Genomic DNA, 16,519 nt, shown 5'->3' with positions numbered 1-16,519 from the left:
CTGCGCCACCGAGCCCATGGGTCAAACCCCTCCCCCCTCCCCGGACCTCCTGTGCCACCAAGCCCATGGGTCAACCCCCCCCCCCCCGGACCCCCTGCGCCACAGAACCCATGGGTCAGACCCCTTCCAGGCCCCCTGCGCCACCGAGCCCATGGGTCAAACCCCTCCCGGGCCCCCTGCGCCACCGAGCCCATGGGTCAAACCCCTCCCCCCTCCCCGGACCTCCTGTGCCACCAAGCCCATGGGTCAACCCCCCCCCTCCCGGGCCCCCTGCGCCACCGAGCCCATGGGTCAAACCCCTCCCGGGCCCCCTGCGCCACCGAGCCCATGGGTCAAACCCCTCCCCCCTCCCCGGACCCCCTGCGCCACCGAGCCCATGGGTCAGACCCCTCCCGGGCCCCCTGCGCCACCGAGCCCATGGGTCAGACCCCTCCCGGGCCCCCTGCGCCACCGAGCCCATGGGTCAAACCCCTCCCGGGCCCCCTGCGCCACCGAGCCCATGGGTCAAACCCCTCCCGGGCCCCCTGCGCCACCGAGCCCATGGGTCAAACCCCTCCCCCCTCCCCGGACCTCCTGTGCCACCAAGCCCATGGGTCAACCCCCCTCCCGGGCCCCCTGCGCCACCGAGCCCATGGGTCAGACCCCTCCCGGGCCCCCTGCGCCACCGAGCCCATGGGTCAAACCCCTCCCGGGCCCCCTGCGCCACCGAGCCCATGGGTCAAACCCCTCCCGGGCCCCCTGCGCCACCGAGCCCATGGGTCAAACCCCTCCCGGGCCCCCTGCACCACCAAGTGCATGGGTCAACCCCCTCCCCGGGCCCCCTGCACCCCGCATCACCGACCCTATGGGTCGAACCCCTCCCGGGCCCCCTTCACCCTGCTCCACCGAGCCCATGGGTCAGACCCCTCCCGCGCCACCGAGCCCATGGGTCAAACCCCTCCCGGGCCCCCTGCGCCACCGAGCCCATGGGTCAACCCCCCCCCCCCGGACCCCCTGCGCCACAGAACCCATGGCTCCTCCACCCGCCCCACCACAGTGCCCATGGTCCCTGCACCCCCCATCACAGAACATGTGGCCCATCCCCTCCACGCCACCACAGAGCCTGCACCCCCTGCCATGGAGCTGGCCCCCATTCTCTGCCCAGCCCCCCCATGGATCCTGAACCCCAGCCACCCCCCCAATGCCACCCCACATGGCTAGGGGTGTGGGGGTCCCTGCGTTGAGCATCAGAGGCCTGGGGGTCCCCAGGAGGGCGCATCGACAGCTCTGGACTGGGAATTCATGGGGGGGGAGTCCCTGGAGGCGTCGGGGGCGCCCGCCCTGGGCCTGCCGTGCGGCGCTGCTGTGACCTTCGGCGCATGAGGGATGGCTGCAGCCTGGAGTTAATTTCTCAGTCGAGTGACTCCATTGATTCATGGCCGGGACGCGGAGACAGCACAGCCGCTGAGTCAGCAGTGCCTGCGGCCCCCAGCCCTCCCCGCCGCACCGCGGGCCCACCGTCCCTGAGGCCCTGCTGGGACAGGGGTCCCCTACCCACGGGGGTGCTGTGGGGAGGCCCCAGTGCAGGGCCCTCTCCCCGGAGCCAGCACTAGGGTCAAGCTGGGGCCAAAGAGAAACGGGGGAGAGGGGTGCATGGTGCATGTCCCAATACCCCCAGTCTGGCACGAAGGGGGTGCTGCGGGGCGCTGCTCTCCAGGCGGGGGATGGGCTGACTAGTTCCCATAGCCCCATCCCCAGGGTAGCGATAGGGGCTGTCCCTTAACCCCTCGTATGCCCCACCTCCTGCCATGGCATTTGAGGCGGCTGCCCATCTCACACCCCTCGCACAAGGCCAGGGCAGCTGCCTCTTATTCCCTGCACTCCATCTCCAGGGGTTAGTGCTTCCCCGCAGGCCATGGCCCCCGGCTGCCCTGGCCTGGCCCCCCCACTGGCACTGCAGGAGTCTGCCCAATGCTCCACGTGCCCCTGGCCTCGGCCTGCCCCTGCAGTGACCAGGGACAGTGATGGGGCACCTTGCCAGGGAGTGGGGAGGGGTGTGACGGTGTCAAGTCGCTGCCGTGGTGGGAGCAGTGCCAGAGTCATGGGGGCCTGCCGGTGCCCTCAGCTGCGTGTGGGCACATCGCCAAGTGCGATGGGCAGGTCCAATGGCTCGCCAAGGGCCTGACAGCCCTTCCTCCCCTGCTAACGGCCCGGCTCCTGGAGGCAGGGGCCATTGTGCGCTGGAATCTCCTCCAAACACCTGGCCCCAGTGTCTTCCCTTGGAGACAGTCACCGGCACGCTGGGCAGCGCCAGCCTGCCCAGCCACTGCAGCTGGAGCTCACGGCGGCCCGTCCCTGCCTGGGGGGGTCTGGTCATGGGGGGGTCTCTGTGGGTTGGGCCCACTCGTGCTCTGCCAGGCCCCCAGTCTTGCTGGGTACCTCCACCTCTCCCTTGGGGTTCTGGGCCCCGGTGCATTGAGCTCCGAGCTGGGGCAGGGGCTCTCCTGGCCTGGCTTTGGTGCGGCTCTCGGAGCCACTAACAACTCGGGGATGCGTGTCTGAAATGGGGTCCCCCAGGCTCCATGGGAAGGGCACAGGCCCCCGTCAGAGGGGTCCCCCCTTGTTTTTCTTGGCATCGGGGCCCTGCTGAGTGGGGGCCATGTGGCCATCAACCTGAACTCCTCACCATGGATCCGTCTTCCTGACACACCTAATTACCCAGGCTGCAGCTGCCAGCGCGTTGCCTGTCCCTAAATCAAGCAGTCCCATTACTCCTGTCGGCTGGCCTGCGGCCGCGGGCCCCGCCATTGATTTCCCCCTCCCCTGCTTGATCTACGAGGCTCTGCACAGCTCACCTTAATGAGTTCGTTCTGCCGGGCAGCCCTTCGCTGGAGCAGCCCCTGCCACTGGGCACCAGTCCCCTGGAAAGGTGAGCGGGGGCTGGGGGCCGGGATTGAGGGGCCCCGGCAGGGCTGGGGGCCAGGATTGAGGGGTCCCGGCAGGGCTGGGGGGCTCCAGAGAGCAGGGCCTGGGTGCTGTAACCTTAGTGGACTCCCCAGGGCAGTACAGTGGGGGTTCTGCAGCGCCCCCCCACACGTTGCCCCCTGCCCGGGCAGATCCACGCCAAGCCAGCTCCTCCCCTGCTCCTCTCCCTGCACACTTGTGCTTTCAGCAAAGAATGAATGAGCCTCTGTGGGGCCTGCCCCCCACTCGCCCCCCTGACCCTCTCTCCCCCCCAGGCCTGGCCACCTACACGGACAAGCTGTTCAAGTTCCGGGCGGGGCGCTGGGAGGACCTCCTGAGCGACGAGGTGAACCGGGCAGTGGCCAGCCGCTTCGCCGGGCGCTCGGTGGCCTGCGTGGACAGGGCGGTGAGTGGGCAGCGAGCCCGGCTGGTGGCCCTCGGGGCTGAGGACGTGGGCGCAGCGGGGTCATGGGGGCGTGGGGGGAGCTTCCTTCCCACCCAGATTAGGCTCTGTTCCCCAAACTCCCCCCCTGCCCCCCTCCCAGGCTGTCGCTGGTTGTGTGGGGACGAGGTGGCACTTCCGAGCCTCTCCCATCCTGGCCTCAGCCCTCTGCCCCCTAAGTGCCCCCCCGGCTGCCAGGGCCCCAGCTCCCTTCTCCACCCTCCCCTCCCCCCAGTTGTTAGGGCCCTGGAGCCTTTCCCTGGAGTTGTCTCCCGGCTCTCGGTGATTTATGCTCCTGTCACCTGCTCTTTCTTCTTCCTCCTCCTGCTCCTGCTGTTTGTTTTCCAAGGATTATCACTAAATCAGGGCCGGCTGCTGCAGGGGAACAATGGGAGGGGGGCAGGGAGTGTGGGGGAGCAGGGCCTACCCAGGGGATGGGGTGGGGTGCAGAGCCAAGCTGTGGGGTCTGGGGGGCAGGGTGGAGTGGGGTGGGGTAGTAGGTGGCAGGGGAGCAGAGCCGAGCTGCAGAGTGGGGTGTTTGGGGGTCAGGTAAGGGGAAGTGGGGCTGTACCATGGGGTGAGGACTGGGGAGGAACGGGGTTGGGGGAGGTGGGGGCAGGTGGAGGGGAGCGGGACTGCGACGCGGGGGGCAGCAGGGCAGAGCCGTGGCGCAGTGGGGGACCCGGGCGGTGGGGGGGATGCAGCATGAGCATTCCCAGCATGCCGGGGGGGGCAGCCAGACAGACACTGAATCTTGCCAGGTCCGGGCCTCGAGTGGCTCCCCCGCCCCAGGCTCAGCCCTCGAGCGACGTGTGGGGCCCGGGGCCCTGACACGGCTGCAGCCCCCACGCCACCCCCCACCCCTGCTGCGGGACTCTCATCCGCTCCCAGCGGGGCTGGCCAGAGCCCGCAGGCTGCGGTGCCAGCTCTGGGGAGGGGGCTGCCCCCAGGACCCTGCCCAGCCCAGGCGTCTCCATCAAGGGAAGCCCCTTCCTAGGCCTGCTGCTGCCCCAGCCAGGGTGTCTCAGCCGGCTGCAGGCTGGCGAGCCGGGGGGGCCCTGCCCAGCCTAGCTCTGCCCTCACCCGCCCGCCCCTTGCCCGCAGGGCTCCGGCCGATACGCCATCTACATCGCCAACTACGCCAACGGCAACCTGGGCCCCCACGCGCTGCTGGAGATGGACGTGGCCGCCAGCGACCCTGCCCGCGGCATCGTGGTGCTGGCCGACGTGGCTGCCGAGGCCGGGGTCAACAAATACACAGGTCCCGGGCAGCCTGCGCGGGGCTGGGACACCGCGGGAGGGGGCGGCGTGGGGAGGGGGTGCTGCGAGAGGGGCCCATGGAGAGGGGGCGGCGTGGGGAGGGGGTGCTGCGAGAGGGGCCCATGGGGAGGGGGCGGCCCATGGGGAGGGGCCTGCGGGAAGGGGGCAGAGCAGGGAGGGGGCAGCGTGGGGATGGGGTGCTGTGGGAGGGACCTGCGGGGAGGGGGCGGCGCGGGGAGGGGGTGCTGCGCGAGGGGCCCATGGAGAGGGGGCGGTGTGGGGAGGGGTGGTGCAGGCATGGGGCTGCTGCAGGAGGGGCCCGTGGGGACAGGGTGGCCCATGGGGAGGGGTCAGCGTGGGGATGGGGTGCTGAGGGAGGGGCTCATGGGGAGGGGGTGGCGCGGGGCTGCCCATAAAGTGGGTGCCATGCCTGGCACACATGGTGCTGGGGCTGTCTCTGGGCTGGGTGACAGCACCTCTGTGACTCCTGCCCAGGAAGGGGGGCTGCATGAGGACGATCCCCAGTGCGAGGGGCCAGGAGCCAGGGCTACCCCGCCCGCAGTGGGGAGTCTGGGCTCCAAAGTCTCCCCCTGGGCTGTCTTGCTCCTGCACTGGGGAGCCGGCGGGAAAGGCCCCCAGGGGAGATGGCAGGTGCTGAGGGTTAGAATGGGGTGTCTCTGTCTGGAGGGGCAGATGCCCCAGACGGTGGTGGGGTCTGTAATTAGCTTTCACCAGGCCAGTAACAAATGTGGACTCCCAAAGTCCTAAAACGGTCTTACTGTGGAGTCCCAGGGAGTCCCCTTGGGCTCTCCAGCCTAGCGCACCCCTGACCAGCCACATGGCCTCATAACGTACCCCCAGAATCACAACGTTCAAGCCGCTTCCAGTCCCAAGAGAGCGGTCGCTTCCCCCAACTCGGCTTGTCCCCAGGTCTCACACCAGGGACCGTGGGGGAGCCGGCCCTGGAGCTAGCTCCAGCGAGGAGATAGAGACAGTTCTCAGCGGGCAAACGGCCACTCCGAGGAGCTTGTCTGATTCCAAAGGTGGCAGAGCTGCAGTTATCTCCATGCCAAGTGGCTTCCAGGGCTGACCCACGGTTAGCAGGGCCGGGATCTTTGCCCCTCAGGGTCCAGACAGTGGGAAAGAGCCTCAGTTTCCCCTTGTCAGGGATATGTAGCCCCTCCAGCCCAGAGCCCAAGCAAACTCACGTAGGTCTCTGCTTCCTGGAGATCAAGGAATGCAGTGAGCAGGGTGCCGCATTTGCTGCGGGGGCCCCCCGTGCGCGGGTCGAGCCTTCGGCTTAGGGAAAGCTGCTTTGGCTGATGGGGAAGTGTGACGAAGTGGGGATTTACCCTTGTTATGTAGTATGTGAGTCTTACTCGTTAGCCTAGGTGAGTTTTACTGTTTTGGATGAATACTGCGTGTGCCTCAGTTTCCCTGTGTGCTGCACCAATACCTTGGTGGTGGGAATAGGGGTCTGTGACTTTGGCCGTGTGAGCGGTTTGGCAGGCTGCTCACAGAGAGGAGACTTCACCGGAGTCCTGCCTGGCTTCGTAGGGAGCAGGTCCAGAGCATCACCTGGGGACTCTGTGACAACAGGGCAAGAAGCTCACACGGCTTCCACCTTCCTGGGTCTGACCTCGGAGCATTCAGCATCCTCTGCCCTTCCATGCGCTTCCCACAGCGAGTCCGCCCAGGCGGGGTCCTGGGGGGGCCAGAGGGTCCTGCCTCCCAACTCCGCAGTCAGACGGGACTCTCAGCCACCGTAAAATGGAAGGTTTATTAGTTGACAGGAACACAGAGGAGGGCAGAACTTGTTAGCACAGAAATCAGTGACTTTCAGCCAAGTCCATCTTGGGGAGTCCTGGGTCAGATGGCCTGGACTCCCCCTCTTCCAGTCCCCCAAGCAGACTGCCTGCTTCCGGTGACCCGACTCAGACCCCCATCCCCATTGCTCCTCCTCCTTATCTTTGTCTTGCTTCCTGGCAAAAGTCACCTGGTCCTCACCTGGTTGCATCCCCCTCCTGGTTCTGCAGGGCACTGGTGTCACGGAGTCCCCGGGCGATGCTCTGGAGCTGCTCCCTACGAAGCCAGGCAGGACTCTGGGGAAGTCTTCTCTCAGGGAGCAGCCTGTCTGCAGGACACACAGCTCCCCCGGCTCCACCTTCCTGGGTCTGACCTCGGAGCATTCAGCATCCTCTGCCCCTCCGTGCGCTTCCCATAGCGAGTCAGCTCAGGCGGGGTCCTGGGGAAGCCAGAGGGTCCTGCCCCCCAGCTCCACAGTCAGACGTGACTCTCAGCCAGACAGTAAAACAGAAGGTTTATTAGACGACAGGAACATGGTCTAACACAGAGCTTGTAGGTGCAGAGAACAGGACCCCTCAGCTGGGTCCATTTTGGGGGGCAGTGAGCCAGACAACCACGTCTGTACTTCACTCCATGTCTCCAGCCAGCCCCAAACTGAAACTCCCTCCAGCCCCCCCTCCTCTGGGCTTTGTTCCTTTCCCCGGCCAGGAGGTCACCTGATTCCTTTGTTCTCCAACCCTTTAGCTCTCACCTGGCAGGGGGGAAGGCCCAGGCCATCAGTTGCCAGGAAACAGGGTGTCGGCCATTCTCTGTGTCCAGACCCTTGCACACACCTGCCCTCTAGGGCTCTGCAATGATCATACACCCTTACCCCACCCCCTAGATACTTAAGAACTGCATAGGGGAAACTGAGGCACCCCCACAATATTCAGAGGAAACATTAAGAACAGTCCTGCTTCGTCACAACCGGTCATAGCATACGTGCAGGCAGCTGAAGCAGCCTCACCTGCCCCAGAGGTCTCAGCCAAAGTCACATGCCCCTATTCCCACCACCAAGGTATTGTTGCACCACACAGGGAAACTGAGGCACACACAGTATTCACGCAAAACAGTAAAACTCACCTAGGCTCTCCAGTAAGGCTCATGTACCCCATAACAAGGGGAAATCCCCACTTCGTCACAGCCGCAGAGGGTGACAGGCAGGCACTCGCTGAGTCAGGACCCTCAGCATCCCCTCTGCTGTCTGCTCTGAGCGTGCTTGGCACAGGGGAGCCCGGACGCTTCGTGTTAGCGTCTGGTGAGGCCTGGGCCCTTGGCATGAGCTGGCACGCTGAGAATGCTGCCCAGCCCTCTGGGGCCTGGCTGGGGCATCACGGGCAGACGCCAGGGCCTCTGGGGCAGGGTCTGAGTGGGGCAGCGCGTGAGTCCCCTGTGGCCCATCCCCAAGGTGCTGAACATGTGGAGGGGCCGGGGGCTGAGCGGGTGCAGTGTGGGGGTGGGAGCTGCGCCCTGCTCCCAGGCTCTGCCCCCCTGGAGCCCACCCTGGGGGCGGTGGGAATTGCCCTGTGGGCAGTAAATTGTCCGTGATTAGGAGTGTCGTTACCATGGCGACTGTAGTGCTTAGGGTGGAGGTGACCCCTGGCCCCTGCTTAGCGACTCAGGCCTGGTCTGCCCCCTGGGGCATGCCCACCCCAGGGGGGCCCCTATGGCTGTGCCCAGGCCTGGCAGAGAGGGGGCCTGGCACCCCTCAGCCATGGGCAAATGCTTTGGGCACCGCTGTGGGGCTACAGTGAGCCAGTGCCAGCTGGAGCCTGAGGCTGGCGGGTGGGGGTCTGCGCAGGGGTCCGAGGGGTGACTGGCCGCTGGGGAGTGCAGAGAGGGCCGGGGTAGTTTCTGGCGGGTGGGGGTCTGCGCAGGGACCCTGGGGGGGATCTCAGGGGCAATGTTAGGTTGGGAGTGTATGAGGGGGCAGGTGCCAGAGGGGCTGCACCTGGGCCATGGGGGGGGGGTGAGCGGGGACTGCATGAGAGGGGGTGGGGGAGGGGAAGGTGTGGGGCCAAGTGGGAGGGAGCGGAGGTGGGAGTTGGCGGCTGAGGGGGGGAAGGAGGAGGGGAAGGTGTGGGGCAGAGCGGGAGAGGGCAGGGAGGGAGCCTGAGGGAATGAGGGAGGGAGGGGGGAATGTGTGGGGCGCAGAGAGGACAAGACGGCCACATGGGGCCGAGTTTGCTTCAGGTGCCCTGACCAGTGCCCTGCTGTCCCCAGGCGGCCGTGGGGTGGCCGTGGGCCCCATCCTGAGCGCCAGCGCCTCGGACATATTCTGCGATAACGAGAACGGGCCCAACTTCCTCTTCCACAACCAGGGGGACGGCAGCTTCGTCGACCGGGCTGCCAGCGCCGGTGAGCGAGCCGGCGGTGGGGGCGGTGGCGTGGCCAGGGGGCCAGCCCTGGAGCCAGAGCGGCCGAGCGATACCCCCGAGCGTGTTCCCACACCTGGGCCCCCCGAGCAGGTTCCCAGATGTGGGGCCCGGCTGACTCCGCGCTGCGACTGTAACACGCTGAGCCGAGGGCTGCCGATGAACCGTGCGGGGGATCGCAGCGGGTTAAGGAGCCGTGTCTGGGGCGTCCACTCCCAACCCGGGCAGCTCCCCCCGCCTCCCTCCCCCTCCCGCTCGCTCTGGGGGGGCAGCTGGCTGCATGCCACGCAGAGCCCCCCACGGTGCCCGGCCCAGACGGAGATGGGGCTCCCTCTGCACTGGAGCTGTCCTTGGCCCCACTCCCAACCAGTCTCCTCTGCTGCCCCGCAGGCCTGGATGACCCCTACCAGCATGGACGCGGCGTGGCCCTGGCCGACTTCAACCGCGACGGCAAAGTGGACATCGTCTACGGCAACTGGAATGGGCCCCACCGCCTCTACCTGCAGATCAGCGCCGGCGGGCGGGTCCGCTTCCGGGTGAGTGTGGGGCACACACGCTGCCGAGGGGCACCGGGACCAGGGCCCCCAGCTCCCCCAGCCTTCCACACCCTCCCCGGGGGGCTTGCTGTCCCAGCTGTCCCTGGGGGCGGACACTCACTGCCCCTTCTAGGGAGCCCAGAGCCCGCCAGGCTTAGGGAGCCCCTGGGTTCCAGCTCTGTCGGGCTCTGACCTCCTTGGTCCGACTCCTGGTGAGAACCCCGACTTCTTCCAGCAGCCCCCTCTGAGCCCCCCACCCCCATCCCAGCCCTTTGATCTCCAGCTGGGGGGCGTGTCTCAGCCTCCTTGCGCAGAAGCGGGGAGATCTCTGTCCCCTTGGGTGCTGGGTGTCAGTGTCCTGGGGACTGGATTTGCCGTCGGCATCTCAAATCTCCACTGATCTGGGGCCAGGCACAGACAGCCAGGCAACGCCCCACCCTTGTCTCAGCCTGTCCTGAGAGGAAAGAGTCCTATCCCACCCATGGGGGAACAGCACAGGGGAAACTGAGGCACACCACATTCCTAAAGATATCCCTTGGCACTTCCAGCTGTGCTGCCCAGCCCACCGAGCGCTGCAGCTCCCCATCGCTCCATGGCCCTTGTTATGCTTATAAGAAGCACACGGGATCTTTTTTCAGGGGAAAAGGCAATATGCCGCGTTTATTGAAGATACAACAATTAGAATATACATTGTCTCTCTCTCTCATGATTTTCCTTCCTTGGGACCCATGAGGTCTGCACCCTCACGCTGTAATCAATCGTCATCTGACGAGGGCTCGTTTTCTTACATTGTACTTCTCATCCTGGATCTTGTTCTTTCATCAAGTTTCTCAGGGAGTTGTCCCAGGCTGGTTTTGATCACTGCTACCTTGTCCCCATTGACGGGTGCCCATCTCATCTTTTGAGTCATCAATCTGCCTTCCTCTGACATCTCAAATGGGGCATGTTGCAGCCTCCTGGTGCCCTTGCATCTGTGTCAGGGTTCCCTCCCCACTCTGAACTCTAGGGTACAGACGTGGGGACCCGCATGAAAGACCCCCTAAGCTTATTTCTACCAGCTTAGGTTAAAAACTTCCCCAAGGCAAAAATCTCTGTTTGTCCTTGGACTGAGGTATGCTGCCACCACCAAGTGATTTAACAAAGAACCAGGGAAAAGGAGCACTTGGAGTTCCTCTTCCCCCAGCAATCCCCCCAAGCCTTTATACCCCCTTTCCTGGGGAAGCTTGAGAATAATATCCTAACCAATTGGTTACAAAATGATCAAAGACCCAAACCCCTGGGTCTTGGAACAATGGAAAAATCAGTCAGGTTCTTAAAAGAAGGATTTTATTTAAAAAAAAAAAAAAGAAAGGTAAAAATCATCTCTGTACAATCAGGATGGAAAATACTTTACAGGGTGTCCAGATTCAAAACACAGAGGATCCCCCTCTGGGCAAAACCTTAAAGTTACAGAAAACAGGAATAAACCTCCCTCTTAACACAGGGGAAATTCACAAGCAAAACAAAAGATAAACAAATCCACCTTGCCTGGCTTACCTACACTGGTTGCAATATTGGAGACTTGGATTAGGATGGGCTGGAGAAGATGGATTTCTGTCTGGCCTCTCTCAGTCCCAAGAGAGAACGGCCACACAAACAAAGAACCCAAAACAAACAGTCTCCCCTCTCCCCAGATTTGAAAGTATCTTTTGTCCCCATTGGTTCCTTTGGTCAGGTGCCAGTCAGGTTATTTGAGCTTCTTAACCCCTTACAGGTAAGGAGGAATTTTAGGCTACCCTTATGGTTATGACAGTCTGTCTCTGGTTCCTCCCTAGACCATCTGGTTCAGTGATTGCCTTCACACTTATCTCTTAACACCCATTCCTCAGTCACACACAACACGGAACGTTTTGAACAGAAACATCAAATTGCAATGCAGAAGAAAAACAGTCATGGCTACATTATGATCTTCTTATTCTTTATCCTTCATTCTAAATTATACAAAAAATAAATCCTACTACTACCCCCTGACCCGTCTGTCCCACAGGACATCGCCACCCCCAAGTTCTCCATGCCGTCCCCCGTCCGCACTGTCCTCGCAGCCGACTTCGACAACGACCAGGAGCTGGAGGTGTTCTTCAACAACATCGCGTACCGGGGCTCCTCTGCCAACCGCCTCTTCCGGTAGGGCCACCCGCCGGGGCAGGGTCACAGGGCGGGCTGCCTACCGGGCGGGGGATGGGAGCAGCTCACCTGCCCACCCAGGAGATGGGCAACATGCCCAGGAGAGCCAGGGGCCACAGCTGCATGCCCAGTAGGTAGGGAGGGCGGGCAGACTGGATTCCGGTGCCCCTGGCGTGGAGGTGTGCTCAGTGCCCAGGAGCCAGGAGGTGTGCCCTCGAGAGCCCATGGGCACCAGCCACTGTGACGAAGCCCTTTGCAATGTCATTATCAGCCCCTCACTCACAGCGCTAATGCCCTGGGTTCTGTGCAGCAGCCCCTCATTAATTGTGGGGATCGATGGCTCGTTAGCACCAAACCGCTCATTTGTCCCAGATGGAGAGTATCAGTGCAGCGACCAGGCCCCGGCTGCCTGTGCGGTGACAGCGTGTCCCGCAGACGGGGCCTCCTGGGGGCACAGCTCTGCATGCTCTATGGTGCCCCCCGGGCAGCGCCAGCTGGGTCTGCTCAGTGGGCAGGGAAAGGGTTAAGCCATCCTGTGGGGTTTCCCCTCCAGCTGCTGGCTTTGCTGCTGGTTTCTGGGGGGCACCCTTGCTTTGCCCCAGCCAACACGCTGCTGCGGGTGAGCTCCCCGCCAGTGGCGACAGCCAATGCCAAGAGACATGTTCTGACCGTGGGCACAGAGCATCCCCCAGCCAGGATACCCCTCCCCTCTGCTCCCACCGCTCTGCACAGCCAGCTGGCATGGGCTGAGCCTGGGCCCCACATCTCCCCTCATGTCCCTGGCCCCGCTGCCAGGATGGATTAGCTCCCTGAGCCTGCCCCTGAGCCTCCCCCCCATGCACTCCTGACCCCATTGCCACCACCCGCCCCCTGTTCCCCACACCCTCTCACAGCAGCACTTCTGGGCTCAGGCCGCATCCTGCCATTTGCTGTGTGGAAGGATGGGCCCCATGGCCAGGCCCACACAAATCCCACTGCCGGATCGGGGCCTCAGCTCTTCAGGTCAGGGCTGTCTCTCCTGCGGGGCAGTGCCCAGGGCCCAGGCTGCCCAGATACAATAGCGAGGGCAGCCTCAGCCTCAGCCCCAGGGGCAGGCTGACACGGCATGAGGGGGAGTCAGAGCCCTGCACCCCCACTTCCTGCGATTCACCGTGACTCTCAGCCAGCCGGTAGAACAGAAGGTTTATTAGAAACGACAGGAACACAGTCCAGACCAGAGCTTGAAGGCATAAACAGGACCCCTTAGTCAGGCCCTTCTGGGGGGCAGGGAGATTAGACCCCAGCCTTGGGGCTCCCTCCTCTTCCCCAGCCAACTCCCAAAACTCGAAACCCCTCCAGCCGTCTCCCCCAGCCTCCCCGCAGCTCCTCCTCCAGCCTTTGTCCAGTTTCCTGGGCAGAAGGTGTCACCACCCCAACCCCCCTCCTGGCTCAGGTTACAGGATCAGGTATCTTCCCTCAAGGGAAGTCTCCCATCCCCAATGAAACTCCCCTGCAACATTCCCAGGTTAAATCCGCCCCACGCCCTGCTGCGTCACACAGGCCCTGCCCCATTTCGGAGGAGGGAATAGGGCCTGCTAAGTCCCCACACGGCCACCCTCCGACCCCAGCCATTCACCCACACCAAGGCCCATCTGGCTCTGCTGGGTCCTGGCACAGTCTCTCCATCAGGGGCTCCGAGCCCCTCAGCCACGGCCTGTCCCTGCCTGGTGCCGAAGGGAGGCGATGCTGTGTGTGCCAGGCAGGGCTCCTCGCCAGGATGCAGCACTGGCATAGGCTCTCACCCGACAGGGCTGCACCCTCTGCCAACCCTGCCCCTTGCAGCCCAGGGACCCTGCGTGGAGCCAGAGGCTCGCTGTGGCAGGGGGTCATGTGGCCAGCAGACATGGAGGGGTTTGGGCAGCGGTGGGGTTGGGGGCCCTGGGGCCTGGCTCTCACCCTCGTCCCCTGCAGGATCGTCCGCAGGGAGCACTCGGACCCCGTCATCGAAGAGCTGAACCCAGGAGACGCCATGGAGCCCGAGGGCCGGGGCACTGGTGAGTCCCCCACGCTGCACCCCTGCTGTCGGGCTCCCCTGACCCCCAGGGGCTGGGCCAACCCCGGCAGGGCCAGGTGCTGAGATGCCCCCAAGCTGTACTGCCTGGGGACCCCTGGGCGCTGTGGGGGTCAGTGGGGTGACACATGAGTCAGCCCCGGTCAGCAGGGGGCGCCTGCAGGGCTGGGTGGGGAGCTGCAGCAGCTGGGCGGGAGGTGGAGCAAGCGGGCGAATCCTGGGTTGGCTCCGGGTTGCGGGCGGCTGGATCGATGGCTCCATTTGTTGTCTCCCATCCCTGCCCCAGAACAGCAGGGCCCTGGCCTGGCCCGGCCTCTCTGCGCCCTCATCTGCCCAGTGACGCTGTCAGTTCCTGGGGGTCGGGGTCAGGGTGCTGCCCCCTCGATGTGGGGCCCCAGGGAGCCAAGCCTGGCACAGGTCAGTGGCTGCTGATGTAACCCCATCCCCAGGGACCCGAACCTTGGGGTGGCTCCGTGCGTGCTGCAGGGTGACAGTCAGGAAAGTTGAAGAGGCTACTGACAGGCAGCATGATCTAGTGGTCAGAGCATGGGGGGCTGGGAGCCAGGACTCCTGGGTTCCATCCTGAGCTCTGGGAGGAGCGTGGGTTGTAGGGGGTCAGGACTCCTGGGTTCTACCCCTGCCTCTGACACTGACTCTCTTTCATCTTAGGCAAGGAACGGCCCTTTCTAGCCAGGGCTGCCTCCCCGGCCGCTGTCCCTCTGGGCTGCCTGCAGCCCGACCGACCATGGCTACTGGGCGTGGGGTGGATCATCCCTGCAAGCCTGTGGTCATCTGAGCCAGTCCCAGGTGCAGGCTGCGCCAGGGCTAGGAGGGGCTGGCGTGAGAGACGGGCAGAGCTGGGCGGGGGAGGTGGGGGATTGCGATGGGGGCTGACCCCCAGCCCCTGCTGTCGTTGCAGGGGGTGCAGTGACTGACTTCGATGGCGATGGGCTTCTGGACCTGATCCTGTCCCATGGCGAGTCCATGGCGCAGCCACTCTCAGTCTTCAGGGGCACCCAGGTGCGTTGGGGCCCCATGCTGGGCCACAGTGGGGCTTTGCTGTAAAGACTTGTATGACTGCTGTGCGTGCCTCAGTTTCCCCTTGTCACAGAGTCGCAGGCTGGGGGTGCGGGCACCGCTCTGAATGAAGTCGGGCAGGGCTCTCGGGCAGCATGGCTCCCCTCAGGGCACACGCTCACCAGGGCAAGAAGCCTCCTGGGCGTCGGTGCTTCCTGGGCCTGACCTCGGAGCGTTCAGCCCCGTTCACCCCGGGAGCTCCCGGCAGGGAGTGCCCCTGGATGGGACCCCTGGGGAAGCCTCACCCGCCCCCAAAGGGCCCTGCCCCCCACTCCACAGCCAGCCATGACTCTCAGCCAGTGTGTGACACAGACGGGTTATTAGTCGTCGGGCCCCCAGCGTAGAACAGAGCTTGTGAGCGCAGAAATCGGGGACATTCAGAAAAGTCCATTGTTGCGGGAGGATCCAGAGCCCTGGGCCCTCCCCCCGGAGACCCAAACCAGGAGACTGACTCACTTCCAGCCGCCCAGCCTCAGACACGCCCAGCTGCCCCCACCCACCCCCAGTCCTTTGTCTCTTCCTCTTGCCGGGGGACAAGCTCTGGCCATCAGTTGCCAGGATACAAAGTGCCGGGTTCTCTGTGCCCAGACAGCCAATCAGCAGTCACACCTGCCCTCTTGGAGTCTCTGCAGCCTAGATACTTGAGTAACACACGGGAAACTGAGGCACACACCGAGTATTCAGAGTAAACATTAAGCACATTCCCACTGTGCCACCCCGCTCCCCCCAGACGAAGTCTCTGGCTCTGCCCTATTCAGCCTGGTCCCCGGGAGTGTGTCTCCCCCAGCCGGAGGCTCCCTCCCCCTGGGGCAGTCTGCGACCCCGGGTCGAGGCTGGGGAGTGTGTGCAGGCTGTAGCCACATGTCCAGATCATCCCCCATCAGCACCTCTGCAGGTCACTGATCCTGCACCCCTGCCTCTTGGTCCCTGTCTCAAGTAGTTCTTCACTGAGGGGCCAAACACCCCCCCAGGGCGCAAGATTCATGGGCACTAACTGATCTGGGCCCACCACTGAGGCTGTGCCAGCATCACCCCAGCACCTGTGTCCAGTACCTGCCCTTTCTTCCCATCCACCCTCTGGGGACAAACACGCCTGCTTCCTGCGGGTTGCCCTGCGCAGCCTGTACATTGATCGTGGGCTTCCTCCCAGAGCCACAGCCAGGCTGTCCCGTGGGGAGCTGGAGTCCCCCCGCCGGGCTCCTGCTGAGTTAACCGGTCATGGGTTCTGCTTGGCTGCTGCTTCCATAACCCTGGGGTGTTTTGCCTACAGAAATTACATCACAGGTCTCTGAGGTCCCTTGGAGGGGGACAGCCGCATCCACCGTCACCCCTGGTTTGGGCTTACTAGAGTCCTGCTTCTGGGGCACCCCTGGGTGGCCCCTCTTTGGGTCCCCGACCTGGGCCAGTCCCTCCGGGTCTCTCCATGCCTGGCCCTGCTGCCCACAAACTGCTCTGCCAGCCTGCCTGCACTGTGCAGATCCTTTGGCTTCCTGGCCGCCAGCCACGTTTTCCGCTCCGCTCCCCCCACCTCCAAGCTGTCAGGGGCCCCAGGTCACGGAGCTGCTCCAACCCCGCCAGGCTACACCCCCTGCAGTGTGGTGACCTCAGCTGGGGGGCGGCTTCCATGCAGGTCCCCCCCCAGGGCCTTCTGCACACCCCAGAACTGTGTCCCATAAGCCTCGGGGTCCATTCAGACCTGAGCAGCGGAGCCTGTTCGACTTGTTCATAGCTGCAGAATGGACTCCATCCACCTGGCCATGTGCTCCTAGCGCTCTGGGGCTGAGGAAGGGGTGACAGAGCGGAGCTGGGCCGCAGGGTCCCTGAGTTC

At 64.2% G+C, this 16,519-nt stretch overlaps 1 protein-coding gene across 4 annotated transcripts in view; it reads left to right on the top strand.

Moving 5' to 3' along the window:
* The window catches only part of CRTAC1 (cartilage acidic protein 1), a 34,548-nt gene that overhangs the window by 13,342 nt on the left and 4,687 nt on the right, over positions 1-16,519 (top strand). For 2 of the 4 annotated variants that reach the window (XM_074959539.1, XM_074959538.1), the window contains exons 4-11: positions 2,861-2,908; positions 3,219-3,349; positions 4,490-4,646; positions 8,714-8,848; positions 9,256-9,401; positions 11,428-11,564; positions 13,515-13,597; positions 14,534-14,634. In XM_074959539.1, coding sequence (XP_074815640.1) covers positions 2,861-2,908; positions 3,219-3,349; positions 4,490-4,646; positions 8,714-8,848; positions 9,256-9,401; positions 11,428-11,564; positions 13,515-13,597; positions 14,534-14,634 — 938 coding nt within the window. The remainder of the gene's footprint in view (positions 1-2,860; positions 2,909-3,218; positions 3,350-4,489; positions 4,647-8,713; positions 8,849-9,255; positions 9,402-11,427; positions 11,565-13,514; positions 13,598-14,533; positions 14,635-16,519) is intronic. The other 2 variants (XM_074959541.1, XM_074959540.1) reach the window with 1 other exon arrangement.

Source organism: Natator depressus, chromosome 7 (genome assembly GCF_965152275.1).
Source record: "Natator depressus isolate rNatDep1 chromosome 7, rNatDep2.hap1, whole genome shotgun sequence".
Classification (NCBI taxonomy): domain Eukaryota; kingdom Metazoa; phylum Chordata; order Testudines; family Cheloniidae; genus Natator; species Natator depressus.
The sequence above is the reverse complement of the archived record's forward strand: the minus strand, read 5'-3'. Positions and strand labels throughout refer to the sequence as shown.